Below are 26,473 nucleotides of genomic sequence, written 5' to 3' on the forward strand. Positions count from 1 at the left end.
TGTTTACTGCACTAATTATCAATAAATGATTGTTAATTTTATACAGTTGATATTACATTTTACAAAGTTTTTTATTTTGGTATTTTTACTTAATATTGTTATTGATATTTTCAGCATTATAGTGGTTTATAATTATTTGATTTAATGTAAAGTGATATCATTGACTTTACTAACTGAACAAATAGGATGAATGTCAGGTTAAATTGGAAACATACTTTATTTTTGTATTGCAATGTCTGTTTTAGCTTTTTATTTTACAATAATTTTAGACTTTCAGGTAAATTATGAAAATAGTACATAATATTAGTTATGTCATAATAGTCCTTAGACTACATAATAGTCCTTAGTATTAGTTAATTAATTTCCTAGTTAATTGCAATTTGTATAATACTATTAACTAAATCAAAGTTAACTTTACTCAAACTGGAATATCTTTTAGTCCATTTATTCCTTACTACTTGTATTTCTGTTGATCATGATTTGTAGTATAAATGTAAATAATCTAGTAGAAAATTTAGGAAATACTGTTCCCCCCTAACTTCATTAAATTCTATAACTTCTACTTCTATAAAACTTCTCTGTTTTTTCTCTTAAAGTGAAAATGTATTTTTCTCTGATATATTATTTTTAAAAAATCTCATATTTGTATACTTGTATACTTTAAGCATAAACTAATAAAATAACAAAGTAACAGATGAATATCAGGCAGTTTCCTGATATTTTGCATATTGATCTAATTAAAACACAACTGTATGCACTTGTTATGGTAATTCTCATTATATTCTCAAGGTTAAACACATATTAGAGCTGAAATTCTAGCCCAGTCTCTTGAATTTCATAAATATGTCCATTTTTTACTGCTTTATATTTTTTTATTTAAGTGAAAAAAAGTTGCCACCTAAAATGTATATAAATATTTTCAGATGAATGTTCATGGTTTAAGGTTAAGTAGAAGCATCAAAGTATTGGAGAGCATATTGATGAAACATGATTTTTATATTACTATGTTAGAAGAGTGTAACATTGAATAAGCCACATAAATGATATTGCTTTTTTTAGTTGTCTGTGAAATGTGATTTATTTGTTATTCAGTTGCTCAATTGTGTCTGACCCTTTTGCAACCCCATGGACTGTAACCCACCAGGCTCCTCTGTCCATGGGATTTCCCAGGCAAGAATATTGGAGTGGGTTGCTATGGGCTAGAACCTGGTTGTAAAGTATGAGTAATAAATATTAATTTAAAAAATTGCTACAAAAATAATATAAAATATCTAAACCCAAGGATAGAACCCAGGTGTAAAATATGAATAATAAATCCTAATTTAAACAATTGTTACAAACTTAATAAAAAATATCTAAATTTTTCTAGCATGAAGATAGGCATGTAATACGTATTCAGTAAAATTTTGTTCCTTTCCCATACTTCTCTGTTGATGTAATTGAAACAGAAGACATTTCCATTATTTTGTAAATCTTCTTAAAAGGAAAAAGGACATCTGTATCTACATGTAATTTTGTAAATCTAAAACATGAAAATATGTATTAAAATAACTGTAAATTCCTTTTCCTTCTATTCTATAGAATTACAGAGTAGCTCTTGTGGAAATCCAGGAGTTCCACCCAAAGGTGTGCTATATGGTACAAGATTTGATGTTGGGGACAAGATCCGCTACAGCTGTGTAACTGGGTATATCCTCGATGGCCACCCGCAACTCACCTGTATAGCCAATTCAGTCAACACAGCCTCATGGGATTTTCCTGTTCCTATCTGTAGAGGTAAAGTAAAAAATAATGCTTATCTTTATGTTGACTGAGTATTGCTTTGCCATAATGAAAATATTTTTTAAATGAATGATATATATTTGCAAAACATATTTAGTGCTTGTTTTTTTTATAAAATCTGAGGCTTAGAAAAAAATAAACATACATTATATGACAGATTAAGGAAAATACTTAAGACAACATTACTTGTGAAATAAGACAGTGGATTACATTACTATATATAGGTATGTATTTATAAATATATTGTGTATATGTGTCAATATTTATATTAGAAAAATATACAGAGTTTATGATGCATAGAACTTTAGACTGTCATTCATGACTAGTTTTCATTTTGAAATATTAACTGAATTTATGACTCTTTTAAAGATTTCTGGTAGGTGAATTAGCTTGGGAATGTGTGAAATTAAGAATGCTGTATAGTTTGTTATTAATAATGATAAGGATCACTTGTATTATGGGAAAGCATAGTGATATACTAATGAGAACAAAGGTTCAAAGTACATAACCTAGAAGATAGAACATGTTCAACTTTAGTGGAATTTGTGCATGAATTTTGTTGTTGTTGTTCGACTGTTTGTGACCCCATGGACTGCAGCACACCAGGCTCTTCCATCCTCCACTACTGTCCGAAGTTTGGTCAAATTCATGTTCAGTGACTCGGTGATGCTATTTAATAATCTTATCCTCTGCTGCCCCCTTCTCCTTTTGCCTTCATTTTTTCCTAGCGTAGGGATCTTTTCCATTGAGTTGGCTCTTCACATCAGGTGGCCAAAGTATTGGAGCTTCAACTTCAGCATTAGTCCTTCCAATTCAGGGTTGATTTCCTTTAGGATGGACTCGTTTGATTTCTTCACAGTCCAAGGGACTCTTAATTCATATCAATGTATGACAAAACCCACTGGGAAAAAAAAATAAAAAAAAAATAAAAAAAAAAAGAGTCTTCTCCAGCACCACAATGCAAAAGCATCAATTCTTTGTTGCTTAGCCTTCTTTATGGCCCAACTCTTATATCTGTATTTAACTACTGGAAAAACCATAGCTTTGACTAGTCGGACCTTTCTCTGCAAAGTGATGTCTTTGCTTTTTATATTCTGTTTTGCAGCAGTGATTTCCACCATTCTGTCTTCCAGCTTTTCCTACTTACCAGTTACTTACCACCTTTTCCTACTCAGTTATTCTACTGTTGAATCCTTCTAGTATATTGTTAATCTCTGTTTGTTTGTTCTATAGCTCTTCTCAGTTCAGCTCAGTTCAGTTCAGTGGCTCAGTCGTGTCTGACTCTTTGCTACTCTATAGACTATAGCACACCAGGCTTGCCTGTTCATCACCAATTTCCCAGAACTTATTCAAACTCATATCCTTTGAGTCGGTCATGCCATCCAACCATCTAATGATGCCAGAGTCCATCATTAGTTCTTCTTGGTCTTTGCTAATCATTTCTTGCATCTTCTCCATTCTTTTCTGAAATCCTGGACCATCTTCTCTGTCATTATTCTGAATTATATTTTCTGGAAGCTTTCCTATCTCCACTTCATTTCATTGTCTTTCTGGGAATTTATCTTGTTCCTTCATCTGGGACATAATACTATTCTTTTCATTTTAGTTAACTTTCTGTGATTGTGGTATTCATTTTGGAGGCTGCTGTCTCTGCTTCTTGATATGTTATCTTATCTAGGTTTGTCTTAGCTTTCCTTCTAGGGAGCAAGCGTATGTTAATTTCATGGCTACAGTCACCATCCACAGTGATTTTGGAGTCCAAGGAAGAAAGTTCTGTCACTTCTTCCACTTTTCCCCCTTCTATTTGCCATGAAGTGATGAGAAAGGATGCCATGATCTTAGTTTTTATAATGTTGGGTTTAAGCCAGGTTTTTCAGTCTTCTCTTTCACTGTCATCAAAAGGCTTTTTAGTTCCTTCTTCACTTTCTGCTATTAGAGTGGTATCGTTGTCTCTGTCCTTTATTGTGCCCATCCTTGTATGAAATGTTCCCTTAATGCCTCCAATTTTCTATAAAAGATATCTAGTCTTTCTCATCTGTTGTCTTCCTCTACTTCTTTGCATTGTTCATTTAAAAAAACTTTCTTATCTTATCTATTCTTAATCACTTTTATATATATATATACATCTCAATATATATATATCTCACATTGATTTGCAGATGTTGACCCATCCATTCATTCCAGGAATAAATCCCACTTGATCATGACTTATGATTTTTTAAATGCATTGTTGTATTAGGTTTAATATTTGTTGAGAATATTTACATATATCTTCATCAGGTAGGTTGATCTGTAATTTTCTTTTGTGTGTGTGTGTAGTCGTCTGGTTTTGGTATCAGGGTAATGTTAGTTTCATAAAATGAGTTAGGAAACATTCCTCTTTTATAATTTTTTCAAAGAGTTTGGCAAGAATCAGTATTCAGTATTCTTTTAACATTTGGTAGAATTCACCTGTAAAGCCATTTTGGGTCTGGAATTTTGTTTTTTGTGAAATTTTTGATTACTGTTTTAATTACCTTACCAGTTTTCAATCTATTCAGAAGTTTTATTTCTTTATGATTTACTCTTGGGATATTGTGTAATTCTAAGAATATATCCATTTCTTCTTGGTTGTGCAGTTTGTTGGTGTATAGCTGTTCATAGTATTCTTTTATAATCCTTTGTGTTTTTGTGATTCTGTGATATCTTTTGTTATTTCTTCCCTTTCAGTTTGGATTTTGTTTATTTGGGCTTTCTTTCTTTCTTTTTTTCCTTCATGATTCTAGCTAAAGCTTTATCTTTTCAAGTTTAGCTCTTAATTTCATTGATCATTTCTACTATGTTTTTAAATTTCATTTCATTTATTTCTGCTCAAATCTATATTATTTTCCTCCTTCTAGGACTTTGTTCTTTTTTCCTAGTTCTTTTAGGGGAAAAGTTAGATTGTATATTTGAAATTTTTTCTTGTTTCTTGAGATAGATCTGTTTGTAAACTTTCCTCTTAGTACAACATTTGATGCATCTGATAGATTTTGTTATATTTTATTTTCTTTTCCGTTGTCTCCAGGCACTTAAAAAGTAATTTTAATATAATTGTTTTATATATGTTGGTACTTCTGTGCTGGGGGCTTGCATATCAATAATTATTGTGTCTTCTTGATGAATTGTACCTTTTGTCATTACACTGTGTCCATCTCTATCTCTTGTTATCATTTTTGGTTTGAATTCTCTTTTGTATCATATGAATATGGTTGGCTGCCATTGCTTAGAGTGTTGTCTTCCATCCCTTCCCTTTGTGTCTATGCTCATCTTCAGAGGTGAGTTGACTTTCCTGGAGAGCCTATATTTGGGTGTTGTTTTGTAGTCTATGTACTTTGTGTTATGATTGGTGAATTCAACCCATTAACGTTTAGGGTGATTATTGACAAATAAGGGCTTAGTATTTCCATATTTCTTTTTTCTGGTTGCTCTTTTATTTTTTTTTCCTATTATTTTTGTCTGTCATTTTATTTTGGTGATTTTCTATATTTTTCTCAGTTTCCTTTTCCTTTCTTTTCTGCATCTCTGCTCTAGATTTATTTTTATGGTTACCCTGAAGTTTGTGTAAAACATCTAGTAAATACAATATTCTTCTTTATTGAAGTATAATAAATTTGCAGTTTTTCATGTATAAAGCAAAGTAATTCAGTTATATCTATCTATTCTTTTTCACAATAGGTTATTGTATGATGGTGAATATAGTTTCCTGTGCTATATAGTAGGTCTTTGATTATCTGTTTTATATAGTGATGTATGTCTGTTAATCACTATTTCCCAATTTATTCTTCCTCCCTTCCCCTTTAATAATGATAAGTTTGTTTTCTGTGTCTGTGAGTCTGGTTCTGTTTTGTAAATAAGTTCCTTTACATTATTTTTTTAAAAATTCCACATATAAGTGATATATATTGGTCTTTCTCAGTCTGACTTACTTCATTTAATATAATAATCTCTAGACCCATTGATGTTCTACAAATGACGTTATTTCATTCTTTCCAATGGCTGAGTAACATTCCATTATATATGTATGTATATATTTTATATGTATCCATATGTATCCATATTTTATATGGATGTATATTAATATATACATATGAATTTATATGTATGTATGCTGTATGCAGTGTCTGCTTTATGCATTCACTTGTTGATGGACATTAGGATTGGTTCCATTTCTTGGCACTGGTAAATAGTGCTGCTGTGAACTCTGGGGTACATATATCTTTTTTAATTAGAGTTTTAATCTTTTCTGGGTATATGCCTAGGAGTGGGATTATTGGATTATATGGCAGCTCTATTTTTAGTATTTTATGGAACCTCCATACTGTTCTTCACAGTGGCTGCACCAATTTACATTCCCGTTTACCTTGTGTGAGGGATCCCTTTTCTCACATCTTCTCCAGAATTTATTAATTTTGGACTTTTTGATGATGGCCATTCCAACAGGTGTGAGAAATTTAGTTTTCATGTGCCTTTTCATGTGCCTATTGGCCATCTGTATGTCTTCTTTGGATAAATCTCTATTTAGGTTTCTGTGCATTGTTTTTTTTTTTTTTTAATGTTGAGTTCTATAAGCTGTTGGTATATTTTGGAAATTAACCCCTTGTTGGTTGCATTGTTTGCAAGTATTCTCTCCCAGTTTGTAAGATGTCTTTTCATTTTGCTTATAGTTTCTCTTGCTGTATAAAGGTTTTTAAGTATAATTAATAATATTTCTGATTTATTTTTGCTTTTGTTTTCTTTACCCTATGAAACAGATGCAAAAAAAAAGGTTGCTGTACTTTCTATCAAAGATTGTTTTGCCTATGTTTTTGGTAGAATTTTTATAGTATCCAATCTTACATTTAGATCTTTAATACATTTTGAGTTTACTTTTGTATATGATGCTATGTTCTAATCTCATTCATTTATGCATAGCTGTTCAATTTTTGTATAACTGCCTATTGAAGAAACTGTCTTTTCTCTGTCATATAGTCTTGTCTCCTTTGTCATAGGTTAATTGACTATAATTGTGGGCATGTTTCTGGTCCCTTTTCCATTCATCTATGTGTCAGTTTTTGTGCAAGTGCTATACTGTTTTGATGACTGCAGCTTTGCAATATAGCCTGATGTCAGGGAGCATGATTTTTTTTTTTCCCCCCCCTTAGGGAGCATGAGTCTTACAGTTCTGTTCTTTCTTGAGATCGTTTTGGCTATAGAGGGTCTTTTAGGTTTCCATACAGATTAAACAATTTTTGTTCCAGTTCTGTGAAACACACCATTTATAATTTGATAGATACTGCATTTAATTTGTAGGTTGCCTTGGGTAATGTGATCATTTTAATAATACTGATTCTTCCAGTCCGAGAACATGGTATATCTTTTCATTTGTTTATGTGACCTTCAATTTCTTTCATCAACATCTTATAGTTTTTGCAGTACAGTTCTTTTGTGCCCTTAGGTAGGTTTATTTGTAGGATTTTCTTCTTCTTCTTTTATTTTAGTGGAGTGTAATTGCACTCATCTCACACACTAGTAAAGTAATGCTCAAAATTCTCCAAGCCAGGCCTCAACAATACGTGAACCGTGAACTTCCAGATGTTCAAGCTGGATTTAGAAAAGGCAGAAGAACCAGAGATCACATTACCAATATCTGCTGGATCACTGGAAAAGCAAGAGAGTTCCAGAAAAACATCTATTTCTGCTTCATTGACTATACCAAAGCCTTTACTGTGTGGATCACAATAAACTGTGGAAAATTCTGAAAGAGATGGGAATACCAGATCACCTGACCTGCCTCTTGAGAAATCTCTATGCAGGTCAGGAAGCAACAGTTAGAACTGGACATGGAACAACAGACTGGTTCCAAATAGGAAAAGGAGTATGTCGAGGCTGTATATTGTAACCCTACTTATTTAACTTATATTCAGAGTACATCATGAGAAATGCTGGGCTGGAGGAATCACAAGCTGGAATCAAGATTGCTGGGAGAAATATCAATCACCTCAGATATGCAGATGACACCACCCTTATGGCAGAAACTGAAGATGATCTAAAAAGCCTCTTGATGAAAGTAAAAGAGAGTGAAAAAGCTGGCTTAAAGCTCAACATTCAGAAAACTAAGATCATGGCATCTGGTCCCATTACTTCATAGGAAATAGATGGGGAAACAGTGGAAACAGTGTCAGACTTTATTTTTGGGGGCTCCAAAATCACTGCAGATGGTGATTGCAGCCATGAAATTAAAAGACACTTACTCCTTGGAAGGAAAGTTATGACCAACCTAGATAGCATATCAAAAAGCAGAGACATTACTTTGCCAACAAAGGTCCGTCTAGTCAAGGCTCTGGTTTTTCCAGTGGTCATGTATGGATGTGAGAGTTGGACTGTGAAGAAAGTTGAGTGCCCAAGAACTGATGCATTTGAACTGTGGTGTTGGAGAAGACTCTTGAGAGTCCCTTGGAGTGCAAGGAGATCCAACCAGTCCATCCTAAAAGAGATAAGTCCTGAGTGTTCATTGGAAGGACAGATGCTGAAGCTGAAACTCCAGTACTTTGGCCACCTCATGCAAAGAGTTGACTCATTGGAAGAGACCCTGATGCTGGGAAGGATTGGGGGCAGGAGAAGACGGGGACGACAGAGGATGAGATGGTTGGATGGCATCACCGACTCGATGGCTATGGGTTTGGGTAGACTCCGGGAGTTTGTAATGGACAGGGAGGCCTGGCGTGCTGCAATTCATGGGGTCACAAATAGTGGACATGACTGAGCGGCTGAACTGAACTGAACTGAAATGCTTTCTACTGTTGTGTTGTCTCCTGCTGTACAACAAAGTGAGTCAGCTGTATATATACATATATCCCATACTCTTGATCTTCCCTCCCATCCCCCAGCATAGCACTCCTCTAGGTCATCACAGAGCACTGAGCTGAGTTCCCTGTACTACACAGCAGCTTCCCACTATCTCTTCTACAGATGGTAGTGAATATATGTCAATCCTAGTCTCTCAGTTCTTCTCACCCTGCCCTTCCCCCCGGCGCCATAAGTCTTCTCTATGTCTGCATCTCTATTCCTGCCCTGAAAATATATTCACCAGTACCATTTTTCTAGATTCCATATCTATGTATGTTAATATATGATGTTTGTTTTTCTCTTTCTTGCTTATTTCACTTTGAGGAACAGATTCTCGGTTTATCTACCTCACTACAAAGGACCCAGCTTCATTCCTTTTTATGATTGAGTAATATTCCTTTATATATATATGTACTACTTCTTCTTTATCCATTCATCTGTTGATAGACATTTAACTTGATTGCATGTTCAGGCTATTGTGAATAGGGCTGCAGTGAACATTATGGTCCATGTGACTTTTTGAATAATGGTTTTCTCAGGCTTTATGCCCAGTAGTGGGATTGCTGGGTCATATGGTAGTTCTATTTTTAGTTTTTTAAGGAAACTCTATACTGTTCTGCATGTTGGTTTTATCAATTTACATTCCCACCAACAGTGCAATAGTGTTCACTTTTCTCCACACCCTCTCTAGCACTTAGTGTTTATAGGTCTTTTTGATGCTGTCCATTCTGACCAGTGTGAGGTGATGCCTCATTGTGATTTTGGTTTGCATTCCTCTGATGGTTAATGATGTTGAGCATCTTTTCATTTGCCTGTTGGCCACCTGTATTATCATCTTTGAAGAAATGTCTATTTAGGTCCTCCGCCCATTTTTTTATTACCTTTTTTTTCCCTTTTTGGATATTGAGCTGCACGAGCTGCTTGTGTATTTTGAAGATTAATCCTTTATTAGTTGCATTGTCTGCAAATATTTTCTCCCATTCTGAGGGTTTTTGTTTCATCTTGTCTATGGTTTCCTTTGCTTTGCTACAGCTTTTGAGTTTAATTAGGTCCCATTTATTTATTTTTGTGTTTATTTTCATTACTCTAGGAGATGGATCAAAAAGGATCTGCGATTTAGGTCACAGAGTGTTCTGACTATATTTTCCCTAAGAGTTTTATAGTGTCTGGCCTTATTTTTAGGTCTTTAAGTCATTTTGAGTTTGTTTTTGTGTATGGCATTAGAAAGTATTCTGATTTCATTCTTTTACACGTAGCTGTCCAGTTTTCACAGTACCACTTATTGAACAAGCCATCTCTTCTCCATTTTATATTCTTTCCCCCTTTGTTAAAGATTAGTTGACCACAGGTGCATGGGTTTATCTCTGGACCTTCTATCCTGTTCCATAGATCTGTATTTCTGTTTTTCTGCCAGTACTATGCTGTCTTGGTTACTGTATTCTAAAGTCAGGAAGCCTTGATGCAGTGGTAAATGACATTATTTTCTTAATTTCTCTTTCTGCCATTTTGTTGTTAGTGTGTAGAAATACAACAGACTGCTTTATATTAATTCTGTGGCCTGTAACTTTACCTGATTCATTGGTGAGTTCTAGTAATTTTCTGGTAGTATCTTTAGGATTTTCTGTGTATAATTTAACTTGCAAACAGTGACAATTTTACTTCTTCCTTTCCAATTTGGTGTCCTTTTTATTTCTTTTTCTTTGATTACTGTCACTAGAGCATCCAAAACTATGTGGAATAAAGTTGGTGTAAGTGATAGTTCTTGTTTTGTTCCTAATCTTAGAGGCAATGCGTTCAACTTTTCAACAATACATATGATGTTAGCTGTGGGTTTGTTGTATATGGCCTTTATTATGTTGAGGTTTTTTCCCTCTATGCTTACTTTTTGGATAGTTCTTGTCATAAATGGATGTTGAATTTTACAGAAGCTTTTTATACATCTATTGAGATGATCATATGACTTATTCTTCTATTGTTTAATGTGATGTGTCAACTGATTAATTTATAGATATTGAAAAATCCTTGCAACCCTGGGATAAATCTCACTTGGTCATGGAATATGATCCTTTTGATGTATTCTTAGATTTGGTTGGCTAGTATTTTGTTGAGGATTCTTGCACCCATGTTCATCAGTTATATTGCCTTATAATTGTAATATTCTCTGGAGAGATTACATGCTGGGACATAAGCAAGCCTTGATAAGTTTTAGAAAACAGAAATTGTATTAAGTATCTTTTGTGACTGTAACACTATGAGATTAGAAACGAACTGCAAGGAAAAAGTTTTAAGAAAGCCAGAAAAACATGGAGGCTAGAAACTATGCTACTAAACAACCATTAGATCACTGAAGAAATGACAAGGAAATAAAAAATACTTAAGAGACAAATGAAAATGAAAACCTGATGATCTAAAACCTATGGATACAGCAAAAGTGGTTCTTTCTTACCTTAGGAAACCAGAAAAACTTCAAATAAACTGCCTAATGTTACACCCAAAGCAACAAGAGAAAGAAAAACAAAACTCAAAGTTGGTAGAAGGAAATAAATCATAAAGATTAGAGCAGAAATAAATGAAATAGAGACTAAAAAAGAAATAAATAGTAAAAAAGAACAACATAACTAAAAGCTGGTTCTTTGAAAAGAGCACAAAATTGAGAATCCTATAGCCAGACTCATCAAGAAAAAAAGGGAGAGGACCCAAATCAACAAAATTGGAAATGAAAAAGGAGAGGTAAAAACTGATATAACAGAAGTTGCATGAGACTATTATAAGCAACTTTATGCCAGTAATGTGCGTATATGCAAAATGCTGGGCTATGTGAATCACAGACCGGAATCAAGATTTCCAGGAGAAATAACTACAATCTCAGATATGCAGATGATACCACTCTAAAGGCAGAGAGCAAAGAGACTAATAAGTCTCTTGATGAGAGTGAAAGAGGAAAGTGAAAAGGCTGGCTTAAAACTCAACATTCAGAATATGAAGACCATGGCATCTGGTCTCATCTCTTCATGGCAAATGATGAGGAAAAATTGGAAACAATGGCAGATTTTATTTTCCTGGGCTCCAAAATCACTGAGGATGGTGACTGCAGCCATGAAATTAAAAGACATTTGCTCCTTGGAAGAAAGACTGTGACAAGCATAGACAGTATATGAAAAAGCAGAGACATTACTTTGCTGACAAAGATCCATCTAGTCAAAGGTATGGTTTTTCCACTACTCATGTACGGATGTGAAATTTGGACCATAAAAAAGGCTGAGCAACATAGAATTGATGCTTTTGAATTGTGGTGCAAGAGAAGACTCTTGAGGGTTGCTTGGACAGCATTGAGATCAAACAGTCAGTCCTAAAGGAAATCAGTCCTGAATATTCAGCTTCAGCTTCAGCTTTGGCAGCCTTGATGTGAAGAACCAACTCATTGGAAAAGATCTTGATGCTGTGAAACACTGAGGGCAAGAGGAAAAGGAGACAACAGAGGATGAGATGGTTGGTTAAAATCACTGGTTAGATGGCCATGAGTTTGAGTAAACTCTGGGAGATATTGAAGAACAGGAAAGCCTGGTGTGCTGAAGTCCATGGGGTCACAAAGAGTTGGACATGACTTAGCAACTGAACAACAACAATAAAATAACAGAAGTCCAGGACCAGATTTCTTCAAAGGCCAATCCTATGAATTCTGCTGTTATGTCTTTAGGTAAACACTCTGCTCCTTTTCCCTCCCCCACTTTTCTCCTCTCTCCTATTATCTTAGATTTTCTTCATAATAGAGTTGGATACTTCTCAAAACATTTCCTCTCCTTCCCCCACCCACTTTCTCCTCCTCATTCTTCTTTTTCTAGATTCTGATTCTCTCTCTTCTTCTGTCTTTATTATTTCTATATTTTATTTTCAAGTTCACTAATTCTCTCTTCCATATGATCTGGTCTGTTTCTAATGTTTTGACATTATATCTTTCATCTCGTTTATTGTATTCTTCAGCTCCATAATTTCTGTTTGGTTCCTTTTAGAGTTTCAATCTCTTTGGTAAAGTATTCCCTCTGTTCAGCAATTTTATTCCTTATCTTGTTGAACTGCCTTTCTGAGTCTTCTCGTAGTTCATTGAATTTCTTCATGGCAGTTATTTTGAATTATTCATCAGTTAGAATTTAAATTTGGTTCCTAGAGAATTATCTTTTTGTGATACTATGTTACCACGATTTTTCATGGGGCTTTATGAGCTGATCTTATGCCGGACACCTTTCTCCTTCAGGTAAATATTTTATTTTACCTTGATTCTAATGATTTTACACATTAATAATTAGAGGCCTTTCTTTTGTTTTTCAATAGGTTGTGCTGTAGCAATGTTTTGGGAGCTTCCTGTAGTTATCCTTGAGAATCAGTATTTTCTACTCTCTACCACCTTTGCTGGATGTGTTACCTGGAACCTTCATTGTAGCTGCTTGTGCCTCTGTGGGCACTGGGGTCTTGCTGCTACTAGTGTTGCTATTGTAGCTGGCATCACCACTGGGATGGCGAGAACCTAAACTGTGTCCGGGATCTCCTAAGTCTTAGGTTCTGCTATGGTGGAGAGAAGAGGGAGAGTAGGGAGCTAGCTGTAGTTTTGTTTGTCTCTGCTGTATCTGGTGTTGTTAGATTCATAGGTGCTGCTGCTATGGATTGGCAGGACTGCAGTGGTGGGTATCTTCATAGCTGGAGAGACCAGCTGCAGGCTCAGCTGTCGCTGCTGCCAGGTCCTGTGGCCACGGGTCCCACTGTGGCTGGGTGTGCTGGAGTCACGTATGCCGCCTTCCTTGCTACCAGGTTCTCCAGGGTTGTGGTCACGGGTCCAGGATCTCAGTCACTGTCTCAGCTGTTCCTCTGATCCTGCCTTCTGTGTGTGTTCTAGTCCACCCATATTTACATGTACAGATGTGTGGAACTCGCCAGCATCCTGGTGTGTTGGGCCAAGTCATCCTTGTTAAGTTATGGATGTTTTACTGGTTGTTGTTTGAATGGAAAAGTCAAAGAGAGCATCTTGTGCCACCCTGATGCTGATGGCACCCACTTGCTTCTCTTTCTATGACTGCTAATTAGCTACTACTTGCTTAAGTATTTATAGTGTATTAGGAAACTTAGAAGCATACTCACTTTAAAATTTCACAGTAAGAAACGAAGCTCTAAAATAAAAAAAAAAAATATTCAAGGATACTTATTAAATGTCAAGTACCTTGAAGAGTTTGAGATTTTACTTGAGTTAGAATTAACAGTTTCTCAGATGGTGATAGAAAACTCAAGACTCTTGGGTAAGAAACAGATCAGTGTTTTTTATTAACAGAAGTGTCAGACAGAGCTTTACTGTTTGTCCCAGTTCTGCAAGCCCCAGTTCCCATTGAAGAGTCTAAGGCATCTGCATATTTTTTGGTAGTATATATTCTTATAGAAAAGGAATCATGTGATTAGGGACATTAAATCCTTTATAATGGACATACCTGCCCGTGCTCTTCAGAGAGATCCTATCTCTTTCTCCCACGATTTTAAACAAACTTACCTTTCATCTGATAGAAAATGCTTTTTCTGTCCTCTGAGGCTACTTGCTATACAGATATCTTTGAAAAGAGTTTGGTACAAAGAGAAAAAGCACAGTTGGTATCTCTGCTCACAAGATGTATAGAAACATTAGAGTCTGATGAAGAAATTTTTCCTGATTTGGTGTGTGGTGTATGTGCCAGGTTTGAACCCATTCTGTCAGGTTCCGCAGCTTTAGCTTGCTACCCCTTTAATAGATACTTCACTAAAGTTATTTGCATCACCTTTCAAGAATGTTTAATTATATGAGAGTAAATGGAGTTTTATAATGAACCAGTCAAAAAAAAATGTTTAGTCACTTTTTTAATGCATACTGCTAAGTCACTTCAGTTGTGTCCGACTCTGTGCGACCCCATCCCTGGGATTCTCCAGGCAAGAACACTGGAGTGGGTTACCATTTTCTTCTCCAAGGCATAAAAGTGAAAAGTGAAAGTGAAGAAAGCCTAGTGAAGCCCACTAGGCCCCTCCGTCCATGGGATTTTCCAGGCAAGAGTACTGGAGTGGGGTGCCATTGCCTTCTCCGTTTTTAATGCATAGAACTCCCTAAATAAAAAGGACTTACTAAGGTATTTAAAACCAAGAAGCATTTTAAGAGGTTTCAATGGAGTATTCCCAAGACTGTCTTGGAGTTAATTTCTGTTGTGGGGCTCTTTCTTTTCCTTCTTCATTTAGCTAAAAACCTATGGGGGCAGGAAGATCTGAATCTAAATACTGATTCTGCCACTTAATCACTAGGGCCTTTGAGCAAAAATTACATTATTTTGGAAACTGTTTCTTTAGCTAAAATAAAATAAATGGATATACATGCTCAGTCACTCAATTGTGCCTGACTCTTTGCAGCCCCATGGACTGTTGCCCACCAGGCTCCTCTGTCTATGGGATTTCCAAGGCAAGAATACTGGAGTGGGTTGCCATTTCCTTCTCCAGGGGATCTACCTGACCCAGGGATTGAATCGTGTCTCCTGCTCTGGCAGGCAGATTCTTTACCACTGGGTCACTTGGAAGCCTCACTTGATAGCATCCTGATTCTTTATAACTTTGCATGGAGCTGATAACATTGTGATGATCTGTTTATTGCTTTCCCTGGAGTTTATATATTCCCTTTGATGAAACCCTTACCTTTAGAGAGTTATTTTGGTGATCCCTAACCATAATAGTTTAATTAAGAAAAATGAATGCCACATCAGCCTAGAGGGTATGTTGCAAGGGTTTCATGTTTGTTCACAAGTATGATGAATTTTTTCAACACCCATCTGCTAGTATTTGTAAAGGCAATTAACTACTTTATGCTATGTTAAATAATATTCTATAAAAAGAGAAATAAAATTCCTGTACTCTAAGTCTGGAATGAAAATACCTGGCATACATACCTGTTCTGTACTCCTTCCTTTTGACAGACATCCCGTGCCATTTATTCTCAATGAGTTTTAATGTGACCTCAAAGCCCTTCTCAATTCAGTGCTCCCCACACTTCTTGCAAATTAAGAGTACTTGGAAGACAAGGTGAAATGGTCTTGCTAGTCCTAGATTGACCATTCTAAAATTCACAATGAGATTCTATATTCAGAATGGCATTTTGGCATACACAATCTGGGGCAAACTAATAAAAGTGCATGCAAATGTGACACGTAAATTAAGTGTAACTTTGTGTTTTCCTTCGACATTTGCCATTACTATCTTGACAACATTATCTGGATACAAAATCTTTCACGAGCCCTATCATTTTACATAAAAGGATCTGGTCTCTTCATGTGAACCGCTATATTTAATAGTAATGAGGAAAACATTTTCTCCATGCCTTTTAATAAACAGGCAAGAGAACCATAAGTCATTTGGTAATGGGGTTTATTTTATCACCTCAAAGAATGCCAAAATCCTAGTGATGTCAGGCTACAGGGAAAAAAATTACAAGTCACTTGCTGTTTCTTCATCTCTCCCAGGAAAATGTAGGCTGTTCAGTCAACAATCAGGCCAACACTTAAGCACATTCTTGTGTACTGTAACCTTGTTCTGAAAGCTTTGTTTGTGTGGTTAAAAGTATGAAAATGTCCTGATTAAATTATGTTTAGCATTATGGAGCAAAGGATATGAGACTTGACTTTAAGGGTATAAGATCTGTGAGCTGATTTGCCTTCTCGCCCCATGTTATTGGAGTATTGTTTCTTTTGTCAAAAATTGAATATTTCAGTTTATCTCGGGAGATTGTAAATGTTAGAGAGATTGGATTGAGATAATATTTTAAAAATATGTATATAATTCTTAGCATATAGAAGGTACTCAAAAGTTACAAATTGTTTCAAGTACATGAAAAAGTAGTTTAAAAATAATATAGAACTTATGGCTATCATTTGTGTTATATATGTATTTAGAATATTTAAAAATATGTATCACAAATTAAACATATGCCTGTAGCTCAAATAGTTTTGTTTTAGTTTTTGTTTTTTTTTTAAACAAGAAAGTACAAAAGTCTGCAAAGAGTGGACTCTGGAGCAATAAAAGCTTTATTTTGCTTTATTTATTTTAAATTTTAATTAATTAATGTTTGGCAGCACTTTGTCTTCATTGCAGTGCACAGGCTTTCTCTAGTTGTGGCAAGTAGGGGCTACTCTCTTCATTGCAGTGAGCAGGCTTCTCCTTGCAGTGGCTTGTCTTGTTGCAGAGCGTGGCCTCTAGAGCGTGTGGGTTCATAGTTGTGGCACGTGGTCTTAGTTGACTTTTGCCATATAGAATCTTTCTGGACCAGGGATCAAACTTGTGTCCCCTGCATTGGCAGGAAGATTGTTAACCACTGGACCACCAGGAAAGACTTAGTTTGCTCTACATCTCTGGCACTGAGAAGATGTAGAATCTTTATGTGGATATTTAGTGTTTCAGATCTGTTTTATCACCTGTGTAATAGAGGAATCCTTACTATTTGATAGTAACTATTTTATATTATATGCAAAATACCAAATCTATAATATTCAATGAGTAGTGATTACTACCTTACTTCTATTGTCATCATCAAAACGTGTGTGGACACTTATAGGGAATGAATGTATCTCAGTTCTAGGACCATGCAAGCAGAGTATTTAATTTTTCTCAGAGTTGTAGTAGTTAAGGGGAACTTTAAACCCCACATTAGCCTAACACATTAGGTTGGGATCATCAAGTAATAAACATCAGTGGTGAAATATGTTTCCTATGGATAGCAACATTTCTGAGTCATTCATTTCTGGAAGTTTTCACATTTGAAATATATTCAGTAATTAAACTGATATTTATTAAGCAGTCATTGTGCATGTGCCATGTAGCTAAGTGCTAAGATAATTGAAACAGCCCCAGGTCATTAAACTCATAGTTTATTGAATATAAGACCTTTTATTTGGAAGATGATCTATTAGGTGACCTGGGTTATTGCCCAGATATATGTACTTTAATCCCATCCAAAAACTAGAGTTGGCAGTCTTGTGTAAGAAATAGGTGCTAGCCGTCTGTATATTTCTGATATTTAGAGAATAAAATCAGGGATTTCTATTCTTACTGTATAACTGTCTGCTGCTGCAGCTAGCAGTCCATATATTCATTAACATTCAACTCATACATTATTTTCCCCACTTGGTATGAGTTATAGCTTCCTCCATTCAGGAAGCTATTTACTTTTTTTTTTTTCCCTTTTCCATCTTGTCTATAAAGCACAAATATTTTTGTTGCCTTGCTCTGTTGTCCAAATTTTTTGTTCCTATATGTCATTCTTCGGAGAAGGCAATGGCACCCCACTCCAGTACTCTTGTCTAGAAAATCCCATGGACAGAGGAACCTGGTAGGCTGCCGTCCATGAGATTGCTAAGAGTCAGACACAACTGAGCGACTTCACTTTCACGCGCTGGAGAAGGAAATGGCAACCCACTCCAGTGTTCTTGCCTGGAGAATCCCAGGGACGGGGGAGCCTGGTGGGCTGCCGTCTATGGGGTTGCAAAGAGTCGGACACGACTGAAGTGACTTAGCAGCAGCAGCAGCATATGTCATTCTTGTTTTAAATTAATCCATTTCATTTCACAATAAGAGATGGTCATTAAGTCTATATTTTTTCATATTATATGTTATGATTATTATTGTTGTTCACTCAGTCATGTCTGACTCTTCGTGACCCCGTGGACTGCAACACACCAGGCTTCCCTGTCCTTCACCATTTCCCGGAGCTTGCTCAGATTCATGTCCATTGAGTCCATGATGCAATCCAGCCAACTCGTCTTCGGTCATTCCCTTCTCCTCCTGCCTTCAATCTTTCCCAGCATCAGGATCTTTTCCAGTAAGTCAGCTCTTTCGCATTAAGTGGCCAAAGTATTGGAGCTTCAGCCTCAGCATCAGACCCTCTAGTGAATATTCAGGATTGATTTTCTTTAGAATTGATTGGTTTGATCTCCTTGCAGTCCAAGGGACTCTCAAGTGTCTTCTCCAACACCACAGTTCAAAAGCATAAACTTTGGCACTCAGCCTCTTTATGGTCCAGATCTCATATCCATACGTGACTACTGGGGAAAAAAAAAGCATAACTTTGACCATATGGATCTTTGTCAGGAAAGTAATGTCTCTTTTTTAATATGCTGTCTAGGTTGGTCATAGATTTTCTTCCAAGGAGCAGGTGTCTTTTAAGTTCAAGGCTGCAGTCACCATCTGCAGTGATTTTGAAGTCCAAGAAAATAGTCTCTCACTATTTCCATTGTTTCTCCATCTATTTGCCATGAAGTGATGGCACCAGATACCTTGATCTTTGTTTTTTGAATATTAAGTTTTAAGACAGCTTTTTCACTCTCCTCTTTCACCTTCATCAAGAGACTCTTTAGTTCCTGTTTGCTTTCTGCCATAAGGGTGATATCATCTGAATATATAAGTTTATTGATATTTCTCCTGGAAATATTGATTCCTGCTTGTGCTTCATCAAGTCCAGCATTTTGCATGATATACTCTGCATATAAGTTGAATAAGCAGGGTGACAATATCCAGCCTTGAAGTACTCCTTTTCCAATTAGGAGGTAGTCCGTTGTTCCATGTCCGGTTCTAACTGTTGCTTCTTGACCTGCATACAGATTACTTAGGAGGAAGGTAAAGTGACCTGGTATTCCCTTCTGTTTAAGAATTTTCCACAGTTTGTGTTGGTCCACAGAGTCAACGGCTTTACCATAGTCAGTGAAGCAGAACTAGATGTTTTTCTGGAATTCTCTTGCTTTTTCTATGATCTAGTGGATGTTGACAATTTGATCTTTGGTTCCTCTGCCTTTTCTAAATGCAGCTTGGACATCTGAAAGTTCTCAGTTCATGTACTGTTGAAGCCTAGCTTGGAGAATTTTGAGTATTACTTTGCTAGTGTGTGAGATGAGTGCAATTGTGTGGTAGTTTGAACATTCATTGGCATTGCCTTTCTTTGGGATTGGAATTAAGACTGACCTTTTCCAGTCCTGAGGCCACTGCTGAGTTTTCCAAATTTGCTGGCATATTGAGTGCAGCAGTTTAACAACATCATCTTTTAAGATTTGTAATAGCTCAACTGGAATTCCATCACCTTCACTAGCTTTTTTCATAGTGATGCTTTCTAAGGCCCACTTGACTTCATACTCCAGGATGTCTGGCTTTAGGTTAGTGATCACACCATCATTGTTATCTGATCATGAAGATCTTTTTTGTATAGTTCTTCTGTGTATTCTTGCCACCTCCTCTTGTATGTATTGAGGCTGAATTTCCAATGCATATATTACTATAATGTATTCTTAATTTCTAAATATATGTGTGTGTGTGTGTGTGTATGTGTTTTGTTTAGCTTTATTTGCTTATTTTGTCCATGCTATGTCTTATTGCTACATGGGCTTTTCTCTAGTTGTCAGGAGTGGGGGCTACTCTCTAGTTGCAGTGCTACTCTCTAGTTGCAGTCGGCATCTCTGTGGCATCTTCTCTTGTTGCCCGGCACAGGCTCTAGGGTGTGTGAGATTCAGTAGTTGTGGCTCTAGGGCTCTAGAGCACAGGCTCAGTAGTTGTGGCACATGGCCTTAGTTGCTCAGCAGCATATGGGATCTTCCTGGATCAGGCTGAGCCCGTATCTCCTGCATTGATAGACAGAATTTTTACCACTTAGCCACTGGGGAAGTCCCAGTTTTTTTTTTTTTTCCCTTAATAAAATGATTTCCACTTCTCTCTTCTTCTGTACGATTCCTAGAAAAATGCTGGCAAGTGTGTATTTTGAAAATCAAAGACAATATCAGTTTCTTTTTGAGGCAACTGAATATTAAATTGTTTATGTTTATTCTATGCAACTTAAAGCCATATATTTCTATGGAAGTTTTTATTTATTTGGAGTTTATTTTGTTTATTTGTTTTAATGTGTAAGAATTTAAAGTATTTGTTCTAAATGAAAGATTCATATTGCTTGAGGAAGGTTTATATTTTTGAAGACAAACAAAATAGTTTGATAATGTTACACCCAAAGTAAAAACAAAATTTTATACATATTAAGCAGTACTCATTTCTAACACTTAACTACATTTCAAATCTTGTAGAAGGAGAGAAAAATTATACAGTCTCAATGCTCATGAAGTATTCACATACATATTTCAGACTATGACTCAAAGAAAAGATGATGGAACATGCTTGGCCAGAAATATATCAACAGCTTCAGAATTCCCTGTGGTGAAATAGACTGTTCAATGCATGATAACAATTTTGAAAAGCAATCATCTAACTTCCTAGTAGGATATAAACCCAGTGAACCACACCAGTGACCATCTGGTAGACTTTGTTGCTCTTTGTAAAGCCATCACTTTAAAGATTAAGGCAAAATAATTTAGGAAAATGAATGGAAGAAGGGGACCGGTAGCTCACCAAAGACATTGAGTAATGCCATGTGACACATGACTAGCTATGTGGACTAGCTTCATGTGAAAAGTCCTTTTTTGTGTGTGCTAAGAAGTTACAGCAAGCAAAAATTTTGTATGAATCATTCTAGAATGATACTTCACACATTTTTGTCTGGCTCTCTCTCCCCTATGCAGTGTTATTGATCACCTTAGTAAGTTATATTAAGTGTGTGTATGTGTGTGTTTGAGCCATTCAGTGATGAAAGTTCTTGAATGCAGTGGATAATGGAAGACAAAATTTAAATGTTGAAATCTGAATGCCTTCAGAACATTTTTTAGTCTGTTGCTCAGTGAATGAAGTCTAAAATCTTTCTGTAGTCACTTTTCTTGAGGTTTTCCTCGCTGTATATCTGACTCAACAGAACAGAAATAATTTGCTTTTTACTATATAATTTTATGTATGTAAAACTGACACTAGATATCTTAAATATTGAAGGAGTTTTAAAATATAAGTATTTTATCTGTAATTTTAATGGTTCTGTATTTCTCACTAATTCTTTGTGTTTTTGACTAAGACAATTGTCCCTTCATTTATTGCTACTTATGTTTGAGGTTATAGCGTTCAAATTAAGTTACAGTATTAAGGTCATTTATAATATATTTATATTTGACTTATAGCTAATGTGAAAAAAGCAAATGATGTAGCACATGATTATTTACATAGCAAATAAAGTAAATGAAAATAAAGATAACTGTGTTAAGAGAAATAATGTAAGAACAAGTTGAAACCAAGAGCAAAGTTAATATACAAAAGTAATGTTCTGTATTTTTATATACTTGTTAAAAATCAGCATCAAATTTGGCTTTAATTCATCTGGGAACTTATTTGGCTTTAATTCATCTGGGAACCTAAACATGTCTGGAGAACATGGTAAGTTCATAGTCTCAAAGCAGACAATTTGTGATGAAAACCAAACTTACTAAGCAGAGTGCAAAATTGCTTATGCAATACATGATAAAGAAGGCACAGTATAATTTAATGGTCTCTATCCTACATTAGTAAATATGAACTCAGCGAATGAGCTTCTAAGGGTTGCATAAAATCTTTTTACTGGTGTATAAGTGAGGCCTTATTATTGAAAAGATTGAGGATCATATACATACAATCAATATCATCAAACCACACATGCCTAATGTCTTTGGCCATTATGAGTCCTATACATACCCACCTATGTATATTTAGATGTGAGTCTCTGTTAGTTTGTAAATTTGAAATTTGATCTGAAAATGCATCATCTGAGAATAGAACCAAGGGTGTAATGTTTCTCCATTAATATGATCTTTATTGACTTTTACATTTTGTCATTTAATAGGTTAATAATTAATTTCCAAGATAAGTTAGTTTTTATATTTATACCCCTTATATAGGAAACATAGTGTCAATATAGTTAGCAAAACTGTACTTAGCATGGATTTGTTAACTACTATATTATCAATTATTCCAAATTTTATGAAAATGGGATATGATTGCATTTATCATAACTCTTTCTTAAATGGCTGTCACTCCTGAATCTTTATATTTACAATAAAGAAAATGATTCTAAACAACTTAGATGGTTTCATTGTCAATGCAACTGCATATTTAGAAAATCATCTCAGTACAAAGTATTATGCTTCAGTGAAAATATTGGGTATTTTATTGCTCTAAATTTTTATTAAAAAATCATAGAATTGATGGTTGATGTATTAATAATTAAAATGTGAAAATTATAGAAAAACATTTTCAAATTAAAGGAGATAGTATTTCTGTATTTATTTTAAATTAAATATCTCTTGATTGACAGTGATGGAGAAGAGATACACAGCAGTTGCTGATTTTAAGGAGGTTATGACTTCTGGAAAACACCCACAAAAATAAATACTGTCATAAGCTAATAACAGCCCTTTGTACTTCATTCCCTCAAGAGAGGTACAAATAAAATGTCATGGAAAATCAGAAGTAGCTATGAATTTTGTCTTGGTGAGAGGTGGATTAATTTTGATGAAGATTTGAAAAATAACTCAAATGTTCATGTGTATTGCCTTCTTTTTATCTCCTGTCATTTATTGAGTGTTTTCTTTCAGTTACAAACAATTTGTGCTTACCCACTTAATCTTCATACTTATGCTATATAGACTAAATAATATCTCAACCCACATTTTATAAATGGGAAACTGAAGCACAATGAAGTTAAGAAAATTTCCCAAGGTCACATGGCTAATAAAAGGTAGTGCTGGGATTTGTATTCAAGTAATCTGGCTCCAATATCATGTTCTTACTTTTGAGTTACACTCTCTTTCCCACTGTCTTGATTATGAAACCTATTCTTTCCATTTCCGTTTAGTCTTAGTCTATAAAATGTTAATATTTTCTGTTAAATTAAATCTAACAAAACTTGTAAACAAAAGTCTCAATTTTATAATGACCTACTGTCCTGAGTTACTATCTTATTCCTCCAGTTTATTTCAACTCAAAATGTATTAATAATGGTCTTGGCTTGTTTCGTTGCTCTTAATGAAACACTTTCAAACTCTCAGTATTGTCATGCGAGCGTGTGCTCCTTGGTTTTTGTCTCCTCACAGCAAAGATTTGGAGTGACAGATATTAAAGCCCTCCGCGTGTCACAGCTCTCGGGTCTTGGACAGACCGTGTTATAGCTCTTAGACAAATCAGTGTTACAGCTTTGTGTTACCGCTCTATTTTATTTAGAAGATAATAGCAGGAAAATCCATCCTTGTGGCGTGAGGGCATGTCGACCCAAAGATGCAAAGAGAAGAGCGCCCCAGCGCGCGGGGCAGAGAGCGAGCAAGCTTTGGCTCTTCTTTTTATATGTTTCTCTCTCCCTGGGCCTGTCCTATGTAAACTGGGCAAGCCAGGAGTGCTGTTTGTTTTACCTGAGGTGCTCACTCTGGTCCTCGGATCTTCCTTTGTTCTATTTCGGGGGCTTTTCCCTTCCAGGTCTTTTAGCCACCGCCATTCTGGACTCCTTTTCCCCATTCTAACTACCTAACAGTATGTTTCAACTTTTCTAGAGTTAGGGAACAAATGTATCTAGTCATATATAACATGTACAGTCAGGTGAATGTTTATAGCTGTGTTACTGTGACACATCACTTGGGGAAACTAAAAGTGAATTGACTTTGGTTGGTGGACACAAATGTAAAGAGGAGAGATTATAGTTTCAACTGAGATCAGTTGAAATAATCTTTAGGAAGCTTTTGAAGCTCAGACTTATCCTCTAGGCAGGTGTAAACCATTAAGTGTATTTGAACATTTTTGAGATTTAGAAGCTTTTTTTTTTTTTTTCTTTTTTTTTTTTGATGACATGGCAACTGCTGTTTATATAAATGTATCCATCATAAATGAGAGAGCATCAGAGATAGGCAGAAGGTTTGTGCTCCATATTGTATGTGCATGCATGTCATACACACACACACACACACAATTTGCACTGAAGTGAAAGATAGTTGAGGGAAGTTTGTATTTAGTATTTGTCTTATCTGTTCAAGCTACTGTAACAAAATAACATAGACTGGGTGACTTATAAACATCAGAATTTTATTTCTTATGGTTCTGTTGACTTGAAAGTCTAAGATTAAGTCACTGTGATAAGTTTCAAACATGAATTTTGTGGGAACACATACATTTAGTCTATAGCACCATCTCAACAATAATAATAACATAATATTTTTAAATCCTTATGATGTTCTGAGGCTGGTTCTAAGAACTATCTCATTTTACATTTATAAAAACTAACCAATGAGGTATTATGATTTCCTTACTGCAAGTATCCACTGAGGAAGGTGAAGGTTAAAACCCTGCCAAACCCGTTTCACATTGGAATATAGGTTAGAACCTAGTAATATAAAACCATTATATGTAAAATCTTTGTAAGATTCCAGAACCTTTGTAACTTTCCAATGATGATAATTCTAAGCACACTACTCTGAATTCAATGAAAGCAAGACGACTACAATCACTTGTTAATGGGGGATGAATCCCCCATCAACTGATTTAGATAAGTCAAGCTTCAACCCCCAGGACTTCTTTAAAAGCACAGAGAATAAACTGAAGTTTCCACCTGCAATGAAAAACTTAATTGGCTATTGATATCTACCTTAGTAACTAGTTAAGGCTTAGTTAGGAACATGCTGCAGTTAGCCCTGTAACATTTTATCAGAAAAGTCATCTGTAAATCCCTTGCGGGACTGTCTTTCCTATATGTTTTAGCATATTTAGTGCATGATCTCTTTTGATTCAACATCTGTCCCCTGAACAGAACATAGTGTTTATGGATCTGATGTTTATGGATATGTTTATTTCTGGTGATTTCTTTGAGGATAAGGAGAGGATTTCGAGGTGATCATAAATAATATTATGTGGCATATGGAGGTAAATTATTCAGTGAGGACATTTTAATGATTTTCTTAGCAATCCCTGGTAATTTCAAAGTGAAAGTATCCAGGAATATGAGAAGAATTTGTCTCTAGGAAATCTTATAAAGTTTAATTAAATTTAATTTAAATTAACAAAATATTACAAGTTATGGTCCATTTTTCTTTATATACTGTGACTACACAAAGCCTTGGGAAAATTAGTTTGCTTCATACAATAACATTCTTACAGCTGACACTCAAAATTTGAAATTCTTCCTATTTTAACTTAGTTTCAATATATACCTTAAGGGCTAAGAGTTAAAAAGAAAATTAAAGATAGAAAAGGAATAAAGAAAAAGTAGAATAGAGAGAATGTGAAAGTGTTTAAAATATTGCTATCTTACCAAATACTTTGTGTACTTTAGTCACTGATATTTATTGAATTCAATATTAAAAAATTTCATCATCACTGCCACACTTTTGCCATGGTCAGTGGAAATAGTATAGTATGAATCAGTGAGCCTTGTATTTTAAGCAATTTATTATTGAGGAATATGTTAAACAACCTTGCAGTCTTTCCTGGATGAGTATAGAAGGAAAATTTAGTGAGGTTATTTTTCATACTAGTGTAAATTATAATTTTTCAAATTATTCCCCAATAAAACTTAACAAAAACACATAAGCAATTGAAAGTATCTGACGTCATAAATTCAAAAAACATTTTTCTATCAATTTGTGTTTTTAGATACATCAAGATATCATTCTTACCTATAGTTACTTACGACTGTGTCAATGAGCATCATTTCTCTACTTTTTGACATTTGGCTTTTTTAGTGTTGCTTTTACTGAGCACAAGTGTTTTGATTAGCTTGTAGGAGGTAAAGTTTTCATTCTATAAATACTCTGATTTAGCAGTCAGAGGAGTAGTTGGCAGAGGCCACTTTCATTGTTTTCCATCATTTAAACAATAATGCAATCAATTTATATCCCACAGTGTTAATCAAGTGACCTTTAAGTGTATTTTGTATTATTTT

The 26,473-nt window shown here is 35.1% G+C and overlaps 1 protein-coding gene across 3 annotated transcripts in view; it reads left to right on the forward strand.

Moving 5' to 3' along the window:
- Window positions 1–26,473, forward strand: part of CSMD3 (CUB and Sushi multiple domains 3) — a 1,326,016-nt gene that overhangs the window by 299,943 nt on the left and 999,600 nt on the right. For all 3 annotated transcript variants that reach the window (XM_061122845.1, XM_061122846.1, XM_061122847.1), the window contains exon 4: window positions 1,582–1,776. In XM_061122845.1, coding sequence (XP_060978828.1) covers window positions 1,582–1,776 — 195 coding nt within the window. The remainder of the gene's footprint in view (window positions 1–1,581; window positions 1,777–26,473) is intronic.

This window comes from Dama dama, chromosome 21 (assembly GCF_033118175.1).
Source record: "Dama dama isolate Ldn47 chromosome 21, ASM3311817v1, whole genome shotgun sequence".
NCBI lineage: Eukaryota > Metazoa > Chordata > Mammalia > Artiodactyla > Cervidae > Dama > Dama dama.